The sequence below is a fragment of the Lithobates pipiens genome, unplaced genomic scaffold (assembly GCF_037356315.1).
Source record: "Lithobates pipiens isolate NorthernLeopardFrog02 unplaced genomic scaffold, aLitPip1_a1.2 Scaffold_30, whole genome shotgun sequence".
Taxonomy (NCBI): Eukaryota; Metazoa; Chordata; class Amphibia; order Anura; family Ranidae; genus Lithobates; species Lithobates pipiens.
The window spans coordinates 60642893-60668507 of record NW_027507791.1 but is presented as its reverse complement, the minus strand read 5'-3'; the positions used below and the strand labels follow the sequence as shown (position 1 = coordinate 60668507).

Sequence of the window (25615 nt, the reverse complement as noted above, 5' to 3'; positions counted from 1 at the left end):
TTTTCTTCTTTTCTTTTTTATAATTTGTTCTGTTTCTGCTCCCCGAGACATTTAACGGCCAGAGAAGCGAAACTCTTTGAGACCCTACTGGAGGATTTGTTGGCGGGCACCTGGGACGACTGGTACACCACTACTCCGGGTCCTCCGGGAGGATCCTATGTTTCAATAGTCGGCATTGCGAGTACACCTTTTTTATTAATGGCTGTGGCACTTTCTTCATTTATGCAACCCCTTTATCCCCCGGTTGTCTGCTTCACCACCTCAGACCCGTACCATCGCTACTTCTCAGCACATAGCCCCCACAGAGTATGGCTTTGAAGATCCTCACCATTAATGCTAGAGGCCTTAATCACCCCGTAAAACGAAAATCCTTCTGGCGTGAAGCTCTACTCCACGACAGTGACATTGTCTGCGCGCAGGAGACGCACTTCAACTCCTCAGCTCCCCCCAAATGCTCGCACGGCAAATACCCCTATGTCTTCACAGCCAATGCTGACTCCAAATCCAGAGGTGTTCTTATAGCCATTAGGGATACTGTGGCGTTTAAGCTACATATGGAGGTTAAGGACCCAAAAGGCAGATTTTTAATCCTGATCTGTGAAGTAAATTCCTCCACCTACACAATTGCCACAGTATATTCCCCCAATGTGCACCAAGTTCATTTCTTCAACAAGCTTACTAGGAAAATCCGGAAGATCCAAAAGGGCTTATTAGTGATTTGCGGTGACTTTAACGCTACTCCAGACCCGGCGTGTGACTCCACCTCGACTTCCCATCGGAAGGCGGCTACACTACTTCCCTCTATTCACAGCAACAACCTATATGACGCCTGGCGTTGTTTCTATGCGACTGAACGGGATTTTACTTTTTTCTCTTCACCCCATCGAGTCTACACACGTATAGACCTGTTTTTGGTTGACCACAGGGTATTATTGTTGTCGAAGGATGTCAACATTGGCACCATTTCTTGGGCGGATCATGCCCCAGTGGTGCTGTCCATTGCCGACCCAACAGCGGCGCAGAAGAGCCCACTGTGGAAACTCAATACCTATCTTCTTCAACAGAAGGACTCTAGAGCCACTGTAGACACCCGCCTTCGGGAATTATTTGAAAATAATGATGGTACTGTGGGTGACAATTGTATGTTATGGAATGCCCATAAGGCGTATATGCGGGGAATTCTGATACAGCTGGGAGCGAGGGCAAGGAGGCAGAGGCTGCGGCGCCTTAACGAGCTAACTACAGCAATTGCTGACATTGAGACACAAAACAAGACCCATACCACTCTGCCCTTATCTAATAAACTGACCCAACTCAGACATGACCTTAGACTCTTGCTTCTGGAAGATTTTGAACTAACTTCCAAAAAAGTTAAGATGAATTACTATGTACATGGCAGCAAAGCAGGCAAACTCCTTGCACGTAACCTGAGAGGTGATTGGCACAAATCTAAGATTCCTCACATGACCCATCCCGTGACTAAACAAAAAGTATATCACCCCCAACAAATAGCTGATGCATTTAGCTCTTACTATGAATCTTTATATAACCTTAAAACAGATCCCTTGATGCCCCAACCACAATTAGGTGCGATTGATGACTTCCTGTCCTCCATCTCCATCCCCAGCTAACCAGCCAACTACAATCCCTAAATGAACCATTTACTGATACTGATGTCCATAAAGCCATTGCCTCCTTGCCTTTGAATAAATCCCCAGGCCCAGATGGCTTTGGGGGGGAATATTATAAAGAGTTTGCCCCGGTACTGATCCCTTATCTAGTAAACGATTTTAATGATGCGGCCGCCTCTGCCTCTTTCCCTTCTGAAATGTTATCACCAATAATTGTTACTATACCCAAGCCAGGGAAGACTCCCGATACCCCCTCTAATTTTAGGCCGATATCACTCCTAAATGCTGACGTTAAGTTATACGCCAAGTTGATTGCTCAGCGTCTAGTCACACTACTTCCTGACCTTGTTCACCCAGACCAAACGGGGTTTACCCTGGGCAGACAGACGTCGGATGCCACCCGCAGGATGATTAATATCATTCACATGGCCGAGAAACAACGAAGGCCTTCTTTGCTTCTGACTCTGGATGCAGAGAAGGCCTTCAATCGCATACACTGGCTCTATATGAGGAGGGTCTTGGAAGCATTTGGTTTTACCGGTAATATACTCTCGGCTATTCTAGCTCTGTACTCAAACCCCTCGGCCAGGGTGAGCGCATCCGGAGTCCTGTCCACCGCTTTCACGATCTCTAATGGTACGAGACAGGGGTGCCCATTATCCCCCATTATATTCAACCTCTTAATGGAACCACTAGCTATATATATTAGAAACCACCCTACAATCAGGGGTTTTCCAGTCGGCTCGGACAGTCATGTTATTAGTTTATTTGCTGACGACATAATTCTGATTGTGACTGAGGTGGAGTCTTCTCTGGCTGCAATTTCTGATGCTTTGACTTTATTCAACCGAATATCTTTTTTATAAAGTAGGGTCTAGGTATTGACCCTGTCGTCCAGGCCCGCCTGGAAAACACTTACCCTTATTCTTGGAACGTCAATGGGATACAATATCTAGGTATTACATTAACGGCTAGGACGGCACAGTTAGTTGAGACAAACTACGCAACATTTTTTCAACAATTGGAACACAAACTGCATTCTTTATCTAAAGTGGTCTGGCCGTCTGGCGGCACTTAAAATGACCATGCTTCCCCAATTCATATACCTATTTCGCACTCTCCCTATTCCAACCCCTAACACATACTTTACTAAAGCTCAAGCTATGCTGAATAATTTTCTGTGGCAGGGGAAAAAAGCCAGGTGTGTATTTCATAAACTTATTAAGTCTAGATTGGCAGGAGGAATAGGACATATTGCGCTAAAAGATTACTACCTGGCGGCGTGCTTGGCACAAATCAGACAGTGGTTCCAGAGCGGGGTCAAGGCTAGATGGATTGAATTGGAAAACTACCTATGTCCTTATAAAAATCCACTTGATCTACTCTTGGCAGCTAGATTTATGTCCACTCTGCCCCCTGATATTTCTCCCCCTATGGTGGCAGCCATAGAGGCTTGGAGAATCCTAGTTCACACTCCCCTGGCTGACGCTCCTTCCAAATCCATCCCACTACCCCTTTCTTGTCTTCAACTCCTGATCCCAAACCTAAATGTCAAACACTGGCTAGCCAAAGGTGTCACTGCAGTTAGTGCTTTGCAAATAGGACCGGCCACAAAAACCTTTAGATCATTGCAAATGGAGTTCGGATTGCAACCGGGCGACATCTTCACCTATAATCAAATCTCCCACCTACTCTCGACTCTCCCTAACCCGAACATCGTTGTACCATGGAGGGCTCACCTTTACTTCACAAACCCTACCACATCTATTAGAGGAATCTCATTAATGTATAGCCTTCTACAGCAGAAAACGACTCTTCTTAAAACCCCCTCCATGCGGTCGTGGGAGTTGGACTTGTCCGAATCCTATACCGTTGAACAATGGCGTATTGCCATCTCCTCTACTTATAAGACCACTAGAAGTGCCAACATGTGGGAACTTTACCAGAAGTTGCTGCTGCGGTGGTACTTAACTCCCTCTAGAATAGCCTGCTATACCCTCAAGCCTCTCCGCTATGCTGGAGAAACTGCGGTCACAGAGGCACACTCTTCCATATTTTCTGGGAGTGCCCGGTAATCCAACCTCTGTGGAATTATGTATTTAACGTAGTATCCATGATCTCTAATACCCTTGTGCACCCATGCCCGGGTCTAGCTATACTGTCTCTAGGCATTGAAGAATTACCTCCTAGTTTAAGGAAAATTGCAACCCATATTCTCCTGAGTGTGCGCCTGGAGCTGGCCAGAGGGTGGAGGTCGACGACAGTACCTTCGCTCCTCGGGGTCCTCCAGACAGCGCACTTACATATTTCCTATGAGCTAATGTTCGCCTCCTCCTTGGGCAAATATAGTCAGGCTTACACAGAATGGGAACCATGGCTAAACTGGTATAAGAAGCGTATAGCGTAACTGAAAACAACTAGTATCCTGAGAGGGAATGACTTCATAACCTGAATTGAGGGGGGGTGCGGCCGACTGGCTCGGGTGCAGCTAGATCCCGGAAGGGGCGCCCGGGCCGGTGGGACGTACGTCCCCTATTTTCTGTTTTCCCTCTCCTTTGGGAAGTTTTTCCCATACTCATCCCTTAAGTATATGTTTTGTCGATGAGCTCGCAGAATGTTCCATTAAACCGTATCTTTCAGTCTGTACTACAATCATTTGCTTTGGCTTATCTTTGTCTACGCTAGAACAGCATTTGCTTAGACAGATCTTTAGTCTCCAGGAAAGGCGCAATGCCGAACTTAACGTTCTTTTTTTTTCTATTTTATGTTTAATGTGCTACCCCCATACTGCTTCTGTATGTACTTGTCACTATGGTTGGATCATACATTTGTTGATGTGCCTTGTTGTAATTCATGTGGAAATTTATAATAAAAATGTATTGTTAAAAAAAAAAACACCTTTCTCTACAGAAACATCCATTTCCTTTCTTAAAGCGGAGGTCCACCCTAAAATGGACCTCCGCTCATCGGAATCCCCCCCCCTCCGGCGCCACAATCGGCACCTTTCAGGGGGGAGGGGGGTGCAGTTACCTGGATAATCCAGGTAACTGCACCCACTTCCGGGCTAGCTCTCTGCGGAATGGGGCGTACGTTACGCCCCGTTCCGCAAGCGCCCGCCCCCTTCAGCAAGTGCCCCGCTGCCTGCTGGGAAACACACAGCTCCCAGAGGCAGCGGGGACCGTCCGGATTGCGCCGCGCGGCTCGCGCATGCGCAGTAGGGAACCGGGAAATGAAGCCGAAAGGCTCCATTTCCTGATTCCCATACCCAAGATGGCGGCGGGACCCGGCAGCCGAGCGAGCGATCGGCTTCGGGTGCCGACATCGCGGGCGCGCTGGACAGGTAAGTGTCACTATTTCAAAGTCAGCAGCTGCAGTATTTGTAGCTGCTGGCTTTTAAAAAAAAAAAAAAAACGCGGAGTCCCGGTGGACTCCCGCTTTAAGGTATGCAGCCTTCTCTTGGCATATCGCCCAGCAGACCAGGGCTCACCGCCCAGCTCACCAGGGCTTACCTTACAGCAGACCAAGGGCACAATTAAGGTCTATTTTATGTTGTTAGTCTTGTGACGTGTTTATGTGTTCTTTCATATCTCTTAGAGTGGAGGGCTCCGACCATAAGTACATTCTATGCAATACTTATGCTTACTTAAGCATATTATGCTTTTTAACAATGGGGACCTTTTTCTGGATGACTAGTACCTATAATTGAATTTAGTTGTATTGATTATTTATTTGGCACAATGATTAATTTAGCTGCATTTATTTATCTGGCACACTGGCTGTGGCATTTGCACCATTAACTTACTGATCTTATTTACTTCATCTGATTAATTACCTAATTGGTGTTTTTTATTTTATTAAATTTATTTTTTTCTAGGTATTTTCCCACCGCCCCGATCTATTTTGGGTTAATATTATTTATATATCTACGTTGTTTGCCAGGTGTTATATTTTTATATATATATATATTTTTTTTAAACACGTGATATCATTTTAGTTTTTTTTTTTTTTGGGATATTAGATAATCACATCTACTAGAAGAGAGGAATATTGCAGGGAGACGTGTTTCCTCCTTATTATCCCTTATTATTTTATCAAGGTTTTTTCTTGCAATTGGCACTTTCACCTTATATTTAGAACTTTTACTTGGCACTTTTAGTGGTTATATTTTGAAAGCACAATTTATCATTTTTATTATTTATAATTTTTATTTATATTTTAGTATTTGATATATATACAGTGGTGTGAAAAAGTGTTTGCCCCCTTCCTCATTTCCTGTTCCTTTGCATGTTTGTCACACTTAAGTGTTTCGGAACATCAAACCAATTTAAACAATAGTCAAGGACAACACAAGTAAACACAAAATGCAATTTGTAAATGAAGGTGTTTATTATTAAAGGTGAAAAAAAATCAAAACCATCATGGCCCTGTGTGAAAAAGTGATTGCCCCTAAACCTAATAACTGGTTGGGCCACCCTTAGCAGCAACAACTGCAACCAAGCGTTTGCGATAACGTGCAATGAGGCTTTTACAGCGTCCTGGAGGAATTTTGGCCCACTCATCTTTGCAGAATTGTCCTAATTCAGTTACATTAGAGGGTTTTCGAGCATGAACGGCCTTTTTAAGGTCATACCACAACATCTCAATAGGATTCAGGTCAGGACTTTGGCTAGGCCACTCCAAAGTCTTCATTTTGTTTTTCTTCAGCCATTCGGTGGTGGACTTGCTGGTGTGTTTAGGATCATTGTCCTGCTGCAGAACCCAAGTTCGTTTCAGCTTGAGTACACGAACAGATGGTCGGACATTCTCCTTCAGGATCTCTTGGTAGACAGCAGAATTCATAGTTCCTTTTATCACGGCAAGTCTTCCCGGTCCTGAAGCAGCAAAACAGCCCCAGACCATCACACTACCACCACCATATTTTACTGTTGGTATAATGTTCTTTTTATGAAATGCAGTGTTCCTTCTACGCCAGATATACTTGGACACACACCTTCCAAAGAGTTCCACTTTTGTCTCATCGGTCCACAGAATGTTGTCCCAAAAGTCTTGGGGATCATCAAGATGTGTTGTGGAGAAATTGAGACGAGCTTTGATGTTCTTTTTGCTCAGCAGTGGTTTTCTCCTTGGAACTCTGCCATGCAGGCCATTTTTGCCCAGTCTTTTCCTGATGGTGGAGGCATGAACGCTGACCTTAACTGAGGCAAGTGAGGCCTGCAGTTCCTTGGACGTTGTTGTGGGGTCTTTTGTGACCTCTTGGATGAGTCTTCGCTGTGCTCTTGGGGTAATTTTGGGCGGCCGGCCACTCCTGGGAAGGTTCACCACTGTTCCATGTCTTCGCCATTTGTGGATAATGGCTCTCACTGTGGTTCGCTGGATTCCCAAAGCTTTGGAAATGGCTTTATAACCCTTTCCAGACTGATAGATCTCAATTACTTTCTTTCTCAATTGTTCCTGAATTTCTTTGGGTCTCGGCATGATGTGTAGCTTTTAAGGATCTGCTGGTGGACCTTACTGTGTCAAGCAGCTCCTATTTAAGTGATGCCTTGATTGTGAACAGGTGTGGCAATAATCAGGCCTGGGTGTGGCTAGAGAAATTGAACTCAGGTGTGGACAACCACAGTTATAGTATGTTTTAACAAGGGGGGCAATCACTTTTTCACACAGGGCCATGATGGTTTGGATTTTTTTTCACCTTTAATAATAAACACCTTCATTTACAAATTGCATTTTGTGTTTACTTGTGTTGTCCTTGACTATCCGAAACACTTAAGTGTGACAAACATGCAAAGGAACAGGAAATGAGGAAGGGGGCAAACACTTTTTCACACCACTGTAGTATTTGGTTGATCTAATATCAATTTGTGATAATTAAGCACTGGGTACTTTTTTATTGATTTGATTTTATTACTGAAGATAGCGCAACACTATTTATATCATTATTTATTTATTTTTTGGGTGGATGGCCTATTTGGAGTGTTTGCAGCTGTTTTCCTTTTTGTTTAATCTGATATTTATTTGCACTTAATATCCATTTTTGTGCTTGAGTATTTTTGGTTTTCCATTTTAATGCCTTCCACTGAAATGATCAGACCAAGGAACTGGATGCTCTGTTGTTTGAAGATACATTTTTCAGGTTTGGCGTATAAACAATGAAGACGGAGTCGTGCGAAAACTTTTCTAATGTGTTCTCGATGTTCAGCTAAGGAGGAGGAAAAAATCAGAATATCATCCAAGTAAATAATAACAAATAGGTCAAGATAGTCTCTGAAAATGTCATTCACAAAGTGTTGGAATGTGGCAGGGGCATTGCAAAGGCTAAAAGGCAAAACTAAGTATTCAAAGTGCCCAAACCCGTGTGTGGAAGGTGGTTTTCCACTCATCTCCACTCCGAATGCGGACTAGATTATAGGCACCCGAAGATCCAGCTTGGAGAACACTACTGCAAACCCCAGTCTTTGGAACAGTTCTGGCACTAAAGGCAGAGGATATAACAGTTCTTAATTGTAATTTTGTTAAGTGCCCGATAATCTACGCATGGACATAAGGAGTGATCTTTTTTCTCCACAAAGAAAATTCCCGCGCCCGCCGGGGAGGTGGAGGTTCGGATAAACCCTTTTTTCTAGGTTGTCATCAAGGTAAGTCTTCAATGTCCCTAATTTCAATTATGACAAGGGGAAAATTCTTCCAAAAGGGATCTCTGCTCCGGGAAGAAGTTCTATTGGGCAATCGTACGGCCTATGTGGAGGGAGAGTTTTTGCACCCTTCTTACTGAAAACATCCAGGAAGCTATTATAAACTTCGGGTACAGCTTGACGGGTCTCAGCCTCCACTTCTAGGCATAGTAGAGAAGAAGGGGCATCAGTGACTTCCGGTAGACAATGTTGATGACTAGGGATGAGCTTCGTGTTCGAGTCGAACGTACGTTCGACTCGAACATTGGCTGTTCGTCCGTTCGGGGAAGTCCGAACATTTTGGTCTGTTCGCGCCAAATTCGTGTGGCGCTCACGGCCCACAATGCACTGCGATGGCGCAGTGCATTGCTGGCTCATGATTGGCCAAGCATGCACTGTGACCCCACATGCTTGGCCAATCGCAGCGCCAGCAGTGAGGAGAGCCATGATTGGCCACAGGCAGGATGCCTGTGGCCAATCATAGCTCAGGCTGTGTAGTGCACGCCCCACACTATATAAGGCCGCCAGCGCGGCGGCCTTGTGTAGTGTGTTGGGGTCTGAAGCAGTGGGTGTTCTGTGTACCTTCAACACAGTACACACCGATCGTTGTCGGCCGATTTTCGATCTTGCTGTTGTGTAGTGGTTATTGTCTGCATGCCCTGACCGCAGTATACACCGCTATATTCACCTCACCTATATAGCTAGTGATCTATCTTTTATAATAGAGCTTGCAGTCAGTAGTGTTAGGAGATAGTGCGTGCTGTCTGCGTGCTCTGTACCCAGTACATACCGCTATATCCACCTACATAGCTGTTATCTATTTGAGCCCACTTGCCATCTGCAGGAGTTATTGGAAGTTGTGTGTGCCTCCAGCACAGCACAGTATACATCTGTATATACCCCTTTATCTCTGGTGTTCTATAATAAAGGCATCTGCAGGAGTTAGTGGGTGTTGTGTGCCTCTAGCACAATATACACTACCCAACTGCTTTTTTACCCAACTCCCTTCAGGCCATTACCATGTCTGGAAGGCCAGCAAGGAGAGGCAGACAGGCGCGAGCCGATAAAAGAGGGCAAGCAGGCTCTGTGTCTAGAGACAACAGTGCTGGTCGTGGACGCGGTGCATTGTCATCAGCACGTGGCCATGGGACACGCTTGTCCTTCTTTTCGGCAGCTGGACATGTTGAACCGCAACATGCCAACGACTTGGTAGAGTGGGTGACCAAGCCCTCTTCATCCTCCTCATCCTCTCTCACCCAGTCTCAGGGTACTAGCAAAGCAGCTGCCAACGCATCGTCTTCCCTCCTCTCAATGTCATCATCAGTGACTCCTTCCCTAGACCCACCACGTCCTCCTGAGGAGTCTCCTGAACTCTTTGAGCACAGTGTTGGGTACATGCTCCTCCAGGAGGATGCCCAGTGTTTTGTGGGCTCTGATGATGACACTCAGCTAGAGGAAGGCAGTAGCGTGAGCGCAGAGAGAGGGGATGCTCAAGAAGGACAGCAATCTGGCAGTCATGTTCCACAAGCTGCAGCATACTGCCAGGTTTGCTACAGCGATGAAGAGGGAGGGGATGATGAGGGCACTGACTCCACGTGGGTGCCTGGAAGGAGAGAGGAGGAGGAGGAGGAGGCACATGTCCAACGAGGCAGGATGCCCTCCGGGGGCCAGCTTAGGGGCAGCACACCGACTGAATCACACCGCAGAGCTCCGCCTGTGCAGAGCGCTGCCTCTGCGCGTTATTCTAAAAGTTCTTTGGTGTGGGCCTTTTTTGAGACGAGTGCATCAGATCGCACCGCTGCTATTTGCAACATATGTCTCAAGCGTATCTCGCGTGGCCAAAACATCAGCCGCTTGGGCACCACATGCTTGACCAGACATATGTTGACCTGCCATGCAGCTCGTTGGCAAGCGTACCTCAAAGACCCACACCAAAGAACAAAGCGGACCTCTCCTTGCTCCTCATCAGCTGGCATCTCCAACCCCACTAGACCTTCAGTCCTCTCTGAAACCTGCTCTGAGAGGAATGAAGGTGTAGAATTCGGTGTGTCACAGCCAAGTGCTTCCGGGAACTCTGCTAGCGGTACACCCACGTCCGATTATAGCAGGCAAATGTCCCTGCCCCAGCTGCTGGACCGGCGAAAGAAGTTCACTCCCAGCCATCCACATGCCCAGCGGTTGAATGCTAGCTTGGCTAAATTGCTAGCACTTCAACTGCTGCCTTTTCAGTTGGTAGACTCGGCCCCCTTCCGTGAGTTTGTACAATGTGCGGTTCCTCAGTGGCAGGTCCCCAGACTCCACTTTTTCTCACGGAAGGCGATTCCGGCTCTCTACCGGCATGTGGAAGGCAATGTCCTTGCCTCGCTGGACAGGGCGGTCAGCGGTAAGGTGCATATTACCACTGACTCATGGTCCAGCAGGCATGGACAGGGACGTTACCTGTCTTTCACGGCCCATTGGGTCACTCTTCTGGCAGCTGGGAAGGATGCAGGACAAGGTGCAGTAGTGTTGGAGGTTGTTCCGCCACCACGCCTCCAAAATGCTACTATTGGTTGTGACACACCTCTCTCCTCCACCCCCTCCTCTTCTTCTTCCTCCATGGCCTCTTCCAGTGCTCTGTCCTCAGAACCAGCGGTGCTTCGTAGGCGTTCCAGGGGCTACGCAAGTACGCAGGCAAAACGATGCCATGCCGTGCTTGCGCTGGTTTGTTTGGGGGACAGGAGCCACACTGGGGCGGATGTTTTGTCATCTCTGCAGGGGCAGGCCGAGAGGTGGTTGACGCCACGCCAGCTTAAGCCAGGAATGGTGGTTTGTGACAATGGCACCAACCTCCTCTCCGCCCTCTGACAGGGACAACTGACCCATGTGCCCTGTGTAGCTCACGTCCTTAACCTGGTGGTGCAGCGGTTCTTGGGCAGGTACCCCGGCTTACAGGATGTCCTGAAGCAGGCCAGGAAAGTCTGTGTGCATTTCCGCCGATCATTTAATGCCTGTGCTCGGCTGGCTGAGCTCCAAAAGGAGTTGAACTTGCCCAAGAACCGCCTTATATGTGACATGCCCACCAGATGGAACTCAACGTTGGCCATGCTGCAGCGGCTGCACACGCAGCAGAGGGCCATCAATGAGTACCTGTGCGACTACGGCACCAGGACAGGGTCAGGGGAGCTTGGTTTTTTCTCACCACGCCAGTGGGGCATGATCAGGGATGCATGCACTGTCCTGTCACCGTTTGAGGAGGCCACAAGGATGGTGAGCAGTGACAGTGCATGCATCAGTGACACTGTACCTCTTGTCCACCTCTTGTCCACGCTGCATGGAATAATGGACAGGGCACTTGAGGCAGAACAGAGGCAGGAAGAGGAGGACTTCCTTGCCTCTCAAGGCCCCCTTTATCCAGACAGTGTTCCTGCTGTGCCACCCATCACACAGGAAGAGGATGAGGAGGAGGAAGAGGAGGAGGAGGATGATTGTGTCAGCATGGAGGTGGAGGCTGGCACTCAGCATCAGCAGCAGCAGTCTTGTAGGGATGATTTACAGTCCCAAGAAATACGTGGACTTGTACGTGGCTGGGAGGAGGTAGCTGTGGATCATGTTGTCCTTAGTGACCCAGCGGACTCCGAACCGAATGCCTCAGCTAACCTACGCTGCTTGGCCTCCCTGATCCTGCAAAGCCTGCGGAAGGATCCTCGTATTCTTCGGATTAAGGAGAGGGACCATTACTGGCTGGCCACTCTCCTTGATCCACGGTACAAGGGTAAGGTTGCCAACCTTATCTTGCCATCGCAGAGGGAGCAGAGGATGAGACATCTCCGGGAGGCCTTGCAGAAAGGTCTGTGCAACGCGTTCCCAGAGACTGGGAGGTTACAAACTTCTGGTCCTGGACAACGTGTTGCTGAGGCATCGGTCAGAAGGAGTGGTGGAGAAGGTGGCTGTCTGACTAATGCTTTCAGACAATTTTTTAGTCCGCATCCCCAAGGTATGATCGGTTCCAGCAGCCATCACCAGCGTCTGATTTACATGGTGCAGGAATACCTAGGGGCAAGGTCAGACTTGGACACCTTTCCCACCGAAAATCCTCTGGCTTACTGGGTCTTGAGGATGGATCACTGGCCAGAGCTTGCACAGTATGCAATTGAGCTACTGGCCTGTCCTGCATCCAGCGTTCTTTCGGAACGCACCTTCAGTGCTGCTGGTGGCTTTGTTACCGATCACAGGGTGCGCCTGTCCACCGAATCAGTTGATCGACTGACCTTCATCAAGATGAATTAGTCTTGGATCACCCACAGCTACCAAGCACCTGAAGCTGATGTAACAGAATAATTTTTTTGGAAATATCACATCCCTTCAAGACTGCCTATGCTGATGCTGAGTGACTGTCCTGTTATGTTGATTATCTATCCTCTTCTTCCTCCGCTGATATGTTGGAAGAACATTTCTGGTTCTGGTTGATGCCATCAGCCCAATTTTTCTGCCCCTGTTTAACAGGGGCGTTTAAGTAAAATTTTTGATGCAATGCTTTGCAGCAGGGCTAATTCCTGCAATAAAACTAGAGTATATGGCAGAGGTTGCAGTGTGGTGGCACCAGCACCAGTGCCTAAGGCCCAATTTTTCTGCCCCTGTTTAACAGGGGCGTTTAAGTAAAATTTTTGATGCAATGCTTTGCAGCAGGGCTAATTCCTGCAATAAAACTAGAGTATATGGCAGAGGTTGCAGTGTGGTGGCACCAGCACCAGTGCCTAAGGCCCAATTTTTCTGCCCCTGTTTAACAGGGGCGTTTAATTAAAATTTTTGATGCAATGCTTTGCAGCAGGGCTAATTCCTGCAATAAAACTACAGTATATGGCAGAGGTTGCAGTGTGGTGGCACCAGCACCAGTGCCTAAGGCCCAATTTTTCTGCCCCTGTTTAACAGGGGCGTTTAATTACAATTTTTGATGCAATGCTTTGCAGCAGGGCTAATTCCTGCAATAAAACTACAGTATATGGCAGAGGTTGCAGTGTGGTGGCACCAGCACCAGTGCCTAAGGCCCAATTTTTCTGCCCCTGTTTAACAGGGGCGTTTAAGTACAATTTTTGATGCAATGCTTTGCAGCAGGGCTAATTCCTGCAATAAAACTACAGTATATGGCAGAGGTTGCAGTGTGGTGGCACCAGCACCAGTGCCTAAGGCCCAATTTTTCTGCCCCTGTTTAACAGGGGCGTTTAATTACAATTTTTGATGCAATGCTTTGCAGCAGGGCTAATTCCTGCAATAAAACTACAGTATATGGCAGAGGTTGCAGTGTGGTGGCACCAGCACCAGTGCCTAAGGCCCAATTGTTCTGCCCCTGTTTAACAGGGGCGTTTAATTACAATTTTTGATGCAATGCTTTGCAGCAGGGCTAATTCCTGCAATAAAACTACAGTATATGGCAGAGGTTGCAGTGTGGTGGCACCAGCACCAGTGCCTAAGGCCCAATTTTTCTGCCCCTTTTTAACAGGGGCGTTTAATTACAATTTTTGATGCAATGCTTTGCAGCAGGGCTAATTCCTGCAATAAAACTACAGTATATGGCAGAGGTTGCAGTGTGGTGGCACCAGCACCAGTGCCTAAGGCCCAATTTTTCTGCCCCTTTTTAACAGGGGCGTTTAATTACAATTTTTGATGCAATGCTTTGCAGCAGGGCTAATTCCTGCAATAAAACTACAGTATATGGCAGAGGTTGCAGTGTGGTGGCACCAGCACCAGTGCCTAAGGCCCAATTTTTCTGCCCCTGTTTAACAGGGGCGTTTAATTACAATTTTTGATGCAATGCTTTGCAGCAGGGCTAATTCCTGCAATAAAACTAGAGTATATGGAAGAGGTTGCAGTGTGGTGGCACCAGCAGAAGTGCCTAATGCCCAATTGTTCTGCCCCTGTTTAACAGGGGCGTTTAATTACAATTTTTGATGCAATGCTTTGCAGCAGGGCTAATTCCTGCAATAAAACTACAGTATATGGCAGAGGTTGCAGTGTGGTGGCACCAGCACCAGTGCCTAAGGCCCAATTTTTCTGCCCCTGTTTAACAGGGGCGTTTAATTACAATTTTTGATGCAATGCTTTGCAGCAGGGCTAATTCCTGCAATAAAACTACAGTATATGGCAGAGGTTGCAGTGTGGTGGCACCAGCACCAGTGCCTAAGGCCCAATTTTTCTGCCCCTTTTTAACAGGGGCGTTTAATTACAATTTTTGATGCAATGCTTTGCAGCAGGGCTAATTCCTGCAATAAAACTACAGTATATGGCAGAGGTTGCAGTGTGGTGGCACCAGCACCAGTGCCTAAGGCCCAATTTTTCTCCCCCTGTTTAACAGGGGCGTTTAATTAAAATTTTTGATGCAATGCTTTGCAGCAGGGCTAATTCCTGCAATAAAACTACAGTATATGGCAGAGGTTGCAGTGTGGTGGCACCAGCACCAGTGCCTAAGGCCCAATTTTTCTGCCCCTGTTTAACAGGGGCGTTTAAGTACAATTTTTGATGCAATGCTTTGCAGCAGGGCTAATTCCTGCAATAAAACTAGAGTATATGGAAGAGGTTGCAGTGTGGTGGCACCAGCACCAGTGCCTAAGGCCAAATTTTTCTGCCCCTGTTTAACAGGGGCGTTTAAGTACAATTTTTGATGCAATGCTTTGCAGCAGGGCTAATTCCTGCAATAAAACTACAGTATATGGCAGAGGTTGCAGTGTGGTGGCACCAGCACCAGTGCCTAAGGCCCAATTTTTCTGCCCCTGTTTAACAGGGGCGTTTAATTACAATTTTTGATGCAATGCTTTGCAGCAGGGCTAATTCCTGCAATAAAACTACAGTATATGGCAGAGGTTGCAGTGTGGTGGCACCAGCACCAGTGCCTAAGGCCCAATTGTTCTGCCCCTGTTTAACAGGGGCGTTTAATTACAATTTTTGATGCAATGCTTTGCAGCAGGGCTAATTCCTGCAATAAAACTACAGTATATGGCAGAGGTTGCAGTGTGGTGGCACCAGCACCAGTGCCTAAGGCCCAATTTTTCTGCCCCTGTTTAACAGGGGCGTTTAATTACAATTTTTGATGCAATGCTTTGCAGCAGGGCTAATTCCTGCAATAAAACTACAGTATATGGCAGAGGTTGCAGTGTGGTGGCACCAGCACCAGTGCCTAAGGCCCAATTGTTCTGCCCCTGTTTAACAGGGGCGTTTAATTACAATTTTTGATGCAATGCTTTGCAGCAGGGCTAATTCCTGCAATAAAACTACAGTATATGGCAGAGGTTGCAGTGTGGTGGCACCAGCACCAGTGCCTAAGGCCCAATTTTTCTGCCCCTGTTTAACAGGGGCGTTTAATTACAATTTTTGATGCAATGCTTTGCAGCAGGGCTAATTCCTGCAATAAAACTACAGTATATGGCAGAGGTTGCAGTGTGGTGGCACCAGCACCAGTGCCTAAGGCCCAATTTTTCTGCCCCTTTTTAACAGGGGCGTTTAATTACAATTTTTGATGCAATGCTTTGCAGCAGGGCTAATTCCTGCAATAAAACTACAGTATATGGCAGAGGTTGCAGTGTGGTGGCACCAGCACCAGTGCCTAAGGCCCAATTTTTCTGCCCCTGTTTAACAGGGGCGTTTAATTACAATTTTTGATGCAATGCTTTGCAGCAGGGCTAATTCCTGCAATAAAACTACAGTATATGGCAGAGGTTGCAGTGTGGTGGCACCAGCACCAGTGCCTAAGGCCCAATTGTTCTGCCCCTGTTTAACAGGGGCGTTTAATTACAATTTTTGATGCAATGCTTTGCAGCAGGGCTAATTCCTGCAATAAAACTACAGTATATGGCAGAGGTTGCAGTGTGGTGGCACCAGCACCAGTGCCTAAGGCCCAATTTTTCTGCCCCTGTTAAACAGGGGCAGAACAATTGGGCCTTAGGCACTGGTGCTGGTGCCACCACACTGCAACCTCTGCCATATACTGTAGTTTTATTGCAGGAATTAGCCCTGCTGCAAAGCATTGCATCAAAAATTGTAATTAAACGCCCCTGTTAAACAGGGGCAGAACAATTGGGCCTTAGGCACTGGTGCTGGTGCCACCACACTGCAACCTCTGCCATATACATGTAATTACAATTCTTGATATAATATTTCACAGGAGGGCCCCTTCCTGTGCCCACCCAGAGTAACGGTGAGGACTTATAGTGTTGTGGCACCAGCACCACAACCACCAAAGGTCAATTTTTCTACCACTGTTCAACAATGGCATGTAATTACAATTCTTGATATAATCGTTCACAGCAGGGCGCTCCAGCACCCACCAAGAGTCACTTTGAGGGCTTACAATGTTGTGGCAAAACCAACACCTTGTTCCGCCATTTCTGCAGAGCATATAGGGCAGGCCCCTACTTTCAAACATCCAATTTACAAACATCTCCTACTTGCAAATGGAAGGAGACAACAGCAAGTGAGATGAAAAAAGATGGACGACAAAACAAATTATACAGGGGTGATAACCCTTCCCTATGTTTTCCAAAAAGCTTAAAAATAGTTTTTTTGACTGGAGCTACACTTTAAAAATGTACCAGTTGAAAATTACAAACAGATTCAACTTAACACAACAAACCTACACAGTCCCTGTCTTGTTTGCACCGCCTGTATACTGCTGTTCTGAGTATATAGGGCCTGGGGGCCACACGCATTTCCTTTTTTTAATATGGGTACGGGGTTCCCCTTAATATGCGTACAAGACCTAAAGGGGCTGGTAATGGGCAGGGAGGGCTACCCATGGCATTTTTCTCAATGATTTTCAACCATATTGCAGGAACCAGATATAACATTAAAACCGCAAGCAATTTTAAATGGTGTTATTTCCGTTTAATGTCATTTTGTGCAGGGACTGTTCTAAACACGGGAAACACGTGGCACTTCACAGGCATACTACAGACACCCCCAGGCACCATATTTAAAGGAATATTTCACTTTTTTTTTTCACTTTAATCGTCATTAAAATCAGTGCTCCCGCCAAAACGGCCATTTTTAAAAACATTTTAGGCATTGACCCATGTCCCCTGGGGCAGGAGCCAGGTCCCCAAACCCTTTTTAGGACAGTATCTTGCATATTAGCCGTTAAAATTAGCACTTTTCATTTCGAACGTTCGAGTCCCATAGACTTCAATGGGGTTCTAAAGTTCGTTCGAATTTGGGGTCCGTTCGAAAGTTCTGGTGCGAACCGAACCGGGGGTGTTCGGCTCATCCCTATTGATGACAGTAGGGTGAGAGGAATTCAATCTTCCCCGAGATCCAATCGATTTGCAGATTATGGGGTCTCAGCCAGGGCATGCCTAGTATGATGGGAAATAGTGGAGACTTGATGACATCTAAACACAGTAACTCCTGGTGAGTCCCGGCAATGGTGGTAAGCAAAGGTAAAGTCTCCTGAGTTACTGGCCCTGATTTAAGAGTAGAGTCATTGGCCAAATACACTGAAAGTCCTTTCGCTCTAGGCCGAATGGGTATGTGATGTTTGGAAGCAAAAGACAAGTCCATGAAGCTGCTGCAAGCCCCTGAATCAATTATAGCGTTGGTTTGAATATTCCCTCCTGGGAGCTGCAAGAGAATAGGAACAACCAGATGAGTAATACTGTTCGGCAAAACGGAAGTAAGAGCAGGATAAATGGAAAAGCACTTACGAAGCTTTGCAGGGCAAGTTCGTACAAAATGTCCCAGTTCTCCACAATACAGGCAAAGGTTATGGGCCCGACGGCATTGGCGTTCTTCAGGGGTCAAAGAAGGTCAAAGCAAGCCCAGCTGCATAGGTTTCTGGAGGCGGCCGTAGCAGGAACTGAAGAGGTTGAATGGGGAGAACTAGGCACGCGTGGCAACATCCAAACAGGATGAGAAGTGCCAGAGGATCGTTCCATGCGTCGCTCTCTTAGACGTCTGTCTATTTGGATGGAGAGGTCAATGAGGGCTTCTAAAGTCCCAGGGTTGCTCACTTGGGCCAGTTCATCTTTTAAGGATTCTGAAAGACCCATACGAAACTGGTACCATAAGGCAGCATTATTCCAGTTTGTGTCGGAACTCCAACGTCTGAATTCCGACACATAGTCCTCCACGGGTCTGTGGCCTTGCTGCAGGGCGTGCAGAGCTGCCTTTGCGGTGGCAGTTAGCTGCGGATCCTCATAGAGGAAAGACATGGCCTGAAAAAAGGTGCTTAAGGTATCAAGGGAGGGATCCTTCTTTTCCAGGAGACGATGAGCCCAGGACTGGGGTTCACCTGCCAGCAGCGAAATAACAAACCCCACCTTGGTGGCTTCAAGAGAAAAGGTCCTTGGTTGCAGGACAAAGAAAAGTTTGCAAGCATTTTGGAATGTCCTAAATTTACGCCGGTTGCCTGAGAAACTCTCAGGTGTGGGAACCCTGGGTTCTGGCGGCATCATCACCACTGAAGGTGCAACAGAAGTCCCAGAAGCAGAGGGTGTGGATGCAGACAGGGCTTGGACATGTTCCTCCAGCTGACTAAAGCCCTCTTGCAGGCTCTTCACCGCCTGAGTAAGGCCAGAGTTCGTCCATGGGAGAGGCTCCCTGCGTGGGCTCGGACATGGCTGTCCAGTACTGTTATGTACCTGGTGTTGGAGCCTAGAATGCAGGGAGCGGCCTCTTGTAAGCCTCTGGCTCGAGAACCCCTGGTAGTGGAGACAGGGACTCAAGAGTTCAGAGGGCACAAGTGCCTGATAGATGGCAGGTGTGGGACTGGTCTGGACCTCTGAAGTAGCTAGAGAAAGGCAGGCAGGAACAGCAAGCTGGAACTGGTGACTGGAACACTGCAGACAGCTGGGAGGAGTTCTGTAGTGCAGCAGGAGCTCAGAATCTGCAGGCTGCGAAGTGGTGCACAGGAACCTGGCAGGAACACTAGAACAGTGGAAGTACGGAGGTGCCTGAGCTTGGCAGGAACTCTGAAAGAGTTGACAGCAGGAAGGGGGTCTTGTAGTACAGCAGGAGGGCTGGATCGGCAGGTTGCAGGAAGGTGCTGTGAGGTCAGGCGGGAACACAGGCAGAGTCAGACAGGCTGGATCAATACTAGCGAGCAGCGCAGGTACCAAACGGAGGCAGAAAGGTAGTCGAGGTACAGGCCGGGTCTGTAACAGGCGGGCAGCGATCAATCCAAAGGAAGAGGCAGAAGAGTAGTCAGACAGGCCGGGGTCAGAGGCAGGCAGCAAACAGACATTGTCAGGAACAAGCCAGGTAGACAGGAATCAAATCAACTGGTAACAGGTAGCAGGGTCACAGGAAACGCTGTAGACTGGACAGCAAGGAGGCACAGTGACAGACAGGGCCGCTGATAGAAATCATGGGGCCCCGTACAGCCTACCTGACGGGGCCCCCTTCAGCTCCACCCCTGGCCCCGCCCATGGTCCCTCCTTCAGCCCCGCCCCATCCCAGCCCCTCCCCAGACCCCGTCTTGAAACAACGTGCAGGTTTGTCTACAAGCGATAGGCATGGCTGGCACTGTCTGTAGCACATTACGGCATTGGCGGCATGGGTGACACTGTCTGTAGCATCTTACGGCATTGGCGGCACAGGTGGCACTGTCTCTGCAGGCAGCACATGCGTTATGGGCCATAAAGCATGTGCTACCGGCAGACAGTGCCGCCAATGCTGTAACGTGCTGTAAACAGTGCCAGCCGTGACACTAATGGCATAACGCATGTGCTACTAGCTGACAGTGCTGGCACTGTCTCTGCAGGCATCACATGCGTTATGACATTAGCGTCATGGGTGTCACTGTCTGCAGCACATTACGGCATTGGCGGCATGGGGGGCACGGTCTCTGCAGGCAGCACATGCGTTATGGCCCATAATGCATGTGCTGCCTGCAGAGACCGTGCCACCCATGATGCCAATGCCATATTCTGCTGTAACAGTGCCACCCATGCCGCATGCATTATTGCCCATAACGCATGTGCTACCTGCAGACAGTGCCACCCATGCTGCCAATGGCATAATGTAAAGATGCTGCTGCAGTAGTAGTAGATCTTGAATCCCCCCCCCCCCCCCAAGCAAGCACACACCTGTGTTCTGTGTTAGCCGTGCCCCAGGAGTCACTTCTTCCTTGATCCTGTTGCTTCTTCCGGTACCAGCGCTCGTCTCTCTGCTTTTTCTCCGATTCTCTCTGCTTTTTTTGGCCGAGTGAAGAACATAGCAGAAGGGGAGGAATCACTCCGCGCCAGGGAAGGCAATATAGAGGACGCGCTGGCCGGAACTTGAGCCAGCATGAGGAGCGGGCGCAGAGAGGACATTCTTCCGTGTCCGAAATAGAGAAAATAGTCCCTCCCCCTGCCTATTGAGCTATCGGCCTAAAAAAAATGTAAAAAGAACGGCAAGGGGTGGGGGGGGAGAGTGTTCAGTTGGTTTGGTGTAGTTGATAGTGTTCAGTCAAGGTGGCTGGGGGATTTTTTTTTTAACATTAATTAGGTCTCTGTTTAGGTTGCCTGGGCCCCCCTGCTGGCCGGGCCCAGTACAACAGGGCCAGTTGTACTGGCCTATCAGCGGCCCTGGTGACAGATTCCCTTAAATAGCCCTCTGGGCGCCAAAAACAGTCGCACACACCCGCGCGCACCCGTTCGCGATAACACGCACCGGTGTGCACTCTGTGGTGATACAAGTAATTTTTCGTTAGATATTACGTATCTGTCATTTAATTGCATTTGGGGATTATCACAACTGAGTTTTGGCTGTTTATCCAGGACTTGGCTGACTAATACCTTGTTTAAGACTCTTCTCTTGATTAAGTAAATCTGGGAGACCTAAAACAAGCTGCATTGTGTCAGTGTGTTATTTAAAGGTATACGCAACATGTCTGAACCTAGATTGTCAGTTGGGCTGGAAAGCTCACTGGGTCAAGACTACGCAAAAGAACATGCAATTCTAAGCAACCCCCAAAGGGGGCAGTGCTACATATGATACTGTTTTCACATGTGATAACATTTAGTGAATTGACCTCATAGACTTGCATTGTGGGAAGGAGCAGTAAAGCACAATCACTGTGTAGTACTGCAGAACAGGAAGCAGATCTGACTACGTGATGAGCAAATATGGCTTCTCCAAAGTACATAAATACTTTATTACCATTATTTACATAAAAGCTGATCTCTTTTATGTTTTTACTATAAAGCCATTTAAAAAAATTTCACTGTTCAAATATTACATGGTATAACTTGAATTTCCTGTTCTGTGATTTCAGAGCCTGTCCCAGAACCAGTTATAAATTTTGTAATTGATAAGAGGACCAGTTACTGGTGTAATGTGACTCTTCAATGTTCTGTACCAACAAACTCATCACCATTGAACTATAACTGGATATACAAGCACACTGACTCTGTCTATGAAGATAGTGGAGACACAATTCACCTATCACTGAACTACTCCTGGGACATGGAGTTCCAGTGTACAGTACACAATCCTGCTGACCGGAAGAATGTCTCCAAACGAGAAAGGTGTAATGCACAAGGTAGGACATTCATTCTTAATGGCATACCAATGCAGCTGCATTAAAGTGCACCACCACACATTGTGATGCACTGGCATGCATTGTGGTACACCACATTACATAAAATAATGCATGCACCTTTTTGAGTGTATTAGGCAGTCTATTCAAATAACACATTTAAAGTGGATGACCAGGCTAAAATCCCTGCATTTATAGCCACCAACATTCTAACACTAACCTCTCTAGCTCTCTTTTCTGCAAGCAATCCGACCTGATCTCCAGCGGCGGAAGCTCTGCAGAGGACACGGCCGACAATGGCAAGTGAAGTCACCCATAGAGTTACTATGGGGCTTCTGCTGATGGATGTGTCCTCTGCACCCGTCTACACAGCGAAGCATGGGATCAGAGCTTCCGCCGCTGGAGATCGTTTCTGAGCTGATTCCAAAAAGGTCTGTGTACTGATTTTTTATTGTCAGGGCTAGAGAGATTGGTGTTAGAATGTTGGTATAGAAATGTCCTCTACTTTAACTACTTCAATACCAGGCACTTTCGCCCCTTCCCTCCCAGGCCAATTTTCAGCTTTCAGCGTTCTCACACTTTAAATGACAATTGCGCGGTCATGCTACACTGTACCCAAACAAAATGTTTAGAATTTTGTTCCCACAAATAGAGCTTTCTTTGGTGGTATTTGATCACCTCTGCAGTTTTTATTTATTGCGCTATAAACAAAAAAAGAGCAACAATTTTGAAAAAAAACAATATTTTTTAATTTTTATTTCTTGCTTAACAAACTAAAAAAGACCGAAATCTTTGAAAAAAAAGTTTTTCTTTGTTTCAGTTATAACATTTTGTTTTCTCCTTCACCGACTGGCACTGATGGGCACTGATTAGGTGGCACTGATGGGCACTGATAAGGTGGAACTGATGAGGTGGCTCTGATGAGGTGGCACTGATATGTAGAACTGATGGGCACTGATAGGCAGCAATGATATGCAGCACTGATGGGCACCAATGGGTGACAATGATATGCAGCACTAATGGGCATTGATAGGCAGCACAGATGGGCACTGATAGGTGGCACTGACAGGCTGCTGTGATGGGCACTGACTGGTGGCTGTGATGGGCACTGACAGGCGGATGTGATAGGCACTGACAGGCGGTACTGATTGGCACTGATGGGCAGCACTGATGATGAGTTATTGACAGGTTTTACTGCTGGGCACTAATTGGCACTGTGAGGGGCACTGTCATCCATTTTTTTATGGGGCACTGACTAGCAGCTTATGGGCACTTTTAGCAGCTGTGGTGGCACATCTGATGGGGCTAATAATCAATGTGCTGACAGGGAGAGCCGTCAATCAGCGTGAACCAAGGAATGCCGTTTACCTGCACTTTCTGGTTCACACGATGATCAGCTGTGGTTGGTCACAGCTGATCACATGGTAAGACGAGGATGAGCCCTGCAGCTCCGGCCGCTGTCGCGGGTCCTCATTGGACAGATTGATAGCAGCAGGACCATTGGCTCCCGTTGCTGTTCATCAAATCCAGTGACACGGGATCCGGGGGAGGGGACGAGACCTGCTGTCTGTGTCAATGGACGCAGCAGCAGGACTCGGGAAAGCGCCCACAAGAGTGACCCCTTGGAGGCACTCAATGCGGACAGGAGCGCTGCTGGGGGACCACAGAAGAGGAGGATCAGGCCCCTCTGTGCAAAACCCCTGCAAACCTTAGTATAACATGTTTGTTATTTAAAAAAAAAAAAAAAAAAAAAAATTATGGTTAGTAGAAGATTTCCCTCTTATGTTGAAGGTTAGTGCAAGTGGGATATCAGTTCATCATTGCTCAAGGAACCCATTAGGAATCTCAGGAGGAACCCTAAAGTTCTACAGAACCCTGGTTGAGAATGGTGGATGTAGGGCAAGAGAGTGGCCTTGTCTGAGTGAGAAGCAGATATAGATCACTAAATGTGGACCATTGGAGCATAGCGTGCTGTGGTCATCAGTTACATAAGAATTTAGTCATTACACACTTATGTATTTGCTGTAAACTGTGGCTATTATATAGCTGGTGGTTAAGACTGAAGCTAGCCCCCCGGGTTTCATTATGACTGTACAATTTTGGTTTCATCAACAACTGCGTAGTTTAATATATAGATAATACAGTAGGCCATGGGAAAATCTATAGAAGATTTGCAAAATGAGATTGTAATGTATTTGGCTCAACCTCTTCCCATCCGCCCAACGTCATATGACGTCGTCGGGTTTGAGCAGTGATATCTGAATGATGCCTGCAGCTACAGGCATTATTCTGATATCTTCTTTTAGCGCCAGTGATTCCCTACACCACAAAAACAATGATAGTGTCTTGATCATTCTTACAGGCAGTGGGAGGGGGACATCTCCTCTCCGGTGCTCTCCGGGCTCACCCCTGCGATCGGCAAACCGGAGAAGGAACTGATCAGCACCGGATGCTGACCATAGAGATTTCCGGTGGGTCAGATGGTCCCCGGGAGTCTCTATGATCATTCAGAGGCCGGACACAATGTTATGACATCACGCCGGCTTCTGCATTTTAAAAACTGCTGCCCCCTCATCTGGAAAACTGAGATTGTTTTTTTGACCCCACTGTAAATTGGACCTGGCATGCACTATTCCTATTACAAGAGATGTTGCCATTCCACCAACGTGTGCAATTTTGAAGCGTGACATGTTAAGTATCTATTTATTTGGTAACATCATCTTTCACATTATGCAAAAAAATTGGGCTAACTTTACTGGTTTTTTTTTTTTGTATTTTTTATGCATGAAAAGGTTTTTTTCCCCCCAAAAAATTTGAAAAATTGCTGCGCAAATACCGTCGGAGATGAAAAGTTGCAACTACCGCCATTTTATTCTCTATTCTCTGCTAAAAAAACCATATATAATGTTTGGGGGCCCCTTTTTGCGATTCGGCACTGCATCGCTTTAACTGACAATTGCGTGGTCGTGCGACGTGGCTCCCAGACAAAATTGGCGTCTTTTTTTCCCACATATAGAGCTTTCTTTTGGTGGTATTTGATCACCTCTGCAGTTTTTATTTTTTGCGCTATAAACAAAAATAGAGCGACAATTTTGAAAAAAAAAGCAATATTTTTAACTTTTTGCTGTAATAAATATCCCCAAAAAATATATAAAAAACATATTTTTTCCTCACTTTAGGCTGATACATATTCTTCTACATATTTTTGGTAAAAAAAAATTGCAATAAGCGATTATTGATTGGTTTGCGCAAAATTTATAGCGTTTACAAAATAGGGGATAGTTTTATAGCATTTTTATTAATATTTTTTTTTTTTTACTAGTAATGGCGGCGATCAGCGATTTTTATTGTAACTGCGACATTATGGCGGACACATCGGACATTTTTGACACATTTTTGGGACCATTGTCATCTATACAGCAATCAGTGCAATTTAAATGCACTGATTCCTTTGTAAATGACACTGGTAGTGAAGGAGTTAACCACTAGTGGGCGGGGAGGGGTTAAGTGTGTGTGTGTTTTTTTTTTAACTCTAGAGGGCGTGGCTTGGCGTCTGACGTCACTGATCGTCTTTCCCTATAACAGGGAACAGAAGATCGGTGACGGCCACACAGGGAAGCACGGGGAGAGGTTTGTTTACACAGACCTCGCCTCATTCTTCAGCTCTGTGACCCGATCACGGGACACCAGCAGCGATCGGGTCCATTAGTCTCACGGCCACGGTCACGGAGCTCAGGACCAGGTCGGGAGCGCGCCGCCGCCGGCGCGCTCGCGACCCACAGCTGGGCACTTAAAGAACAATGTACAGGTACGTGCTTGTGCCCAGC

General features: G+C 47.0%; 1 protein-coding gene across 13 annotated transcripts in view; it reads left to right on the top strand.

The window, feature by feature from the left end:
- The window catches only part of LOC143942903 (CD48 antigen-like), a 176488-nt gene that overhangs the window by 89372 nt on the left and 61501 nt on the right, over nucleotides 1–25615 (top strand). For all 13 annotated transcript variants that reach the window (XR_013264858.1, XR_013264857.1, XR_013264856.1 and 10 more), the window contains exon 3: nucleotides 21525–21791. Coding sequence is in view for 10 of the 13 variants with exons in the window: in XM_077464323.1 (XP_077320449.1) it covers nucleotides 21525–21791 (267 nt within the window). In the remaining 3 variants the exon portion in view is untranslated. The remainder of the gene's footprint in view (nucleotides 1–21524; nucleotides 21792–25615) is intronic.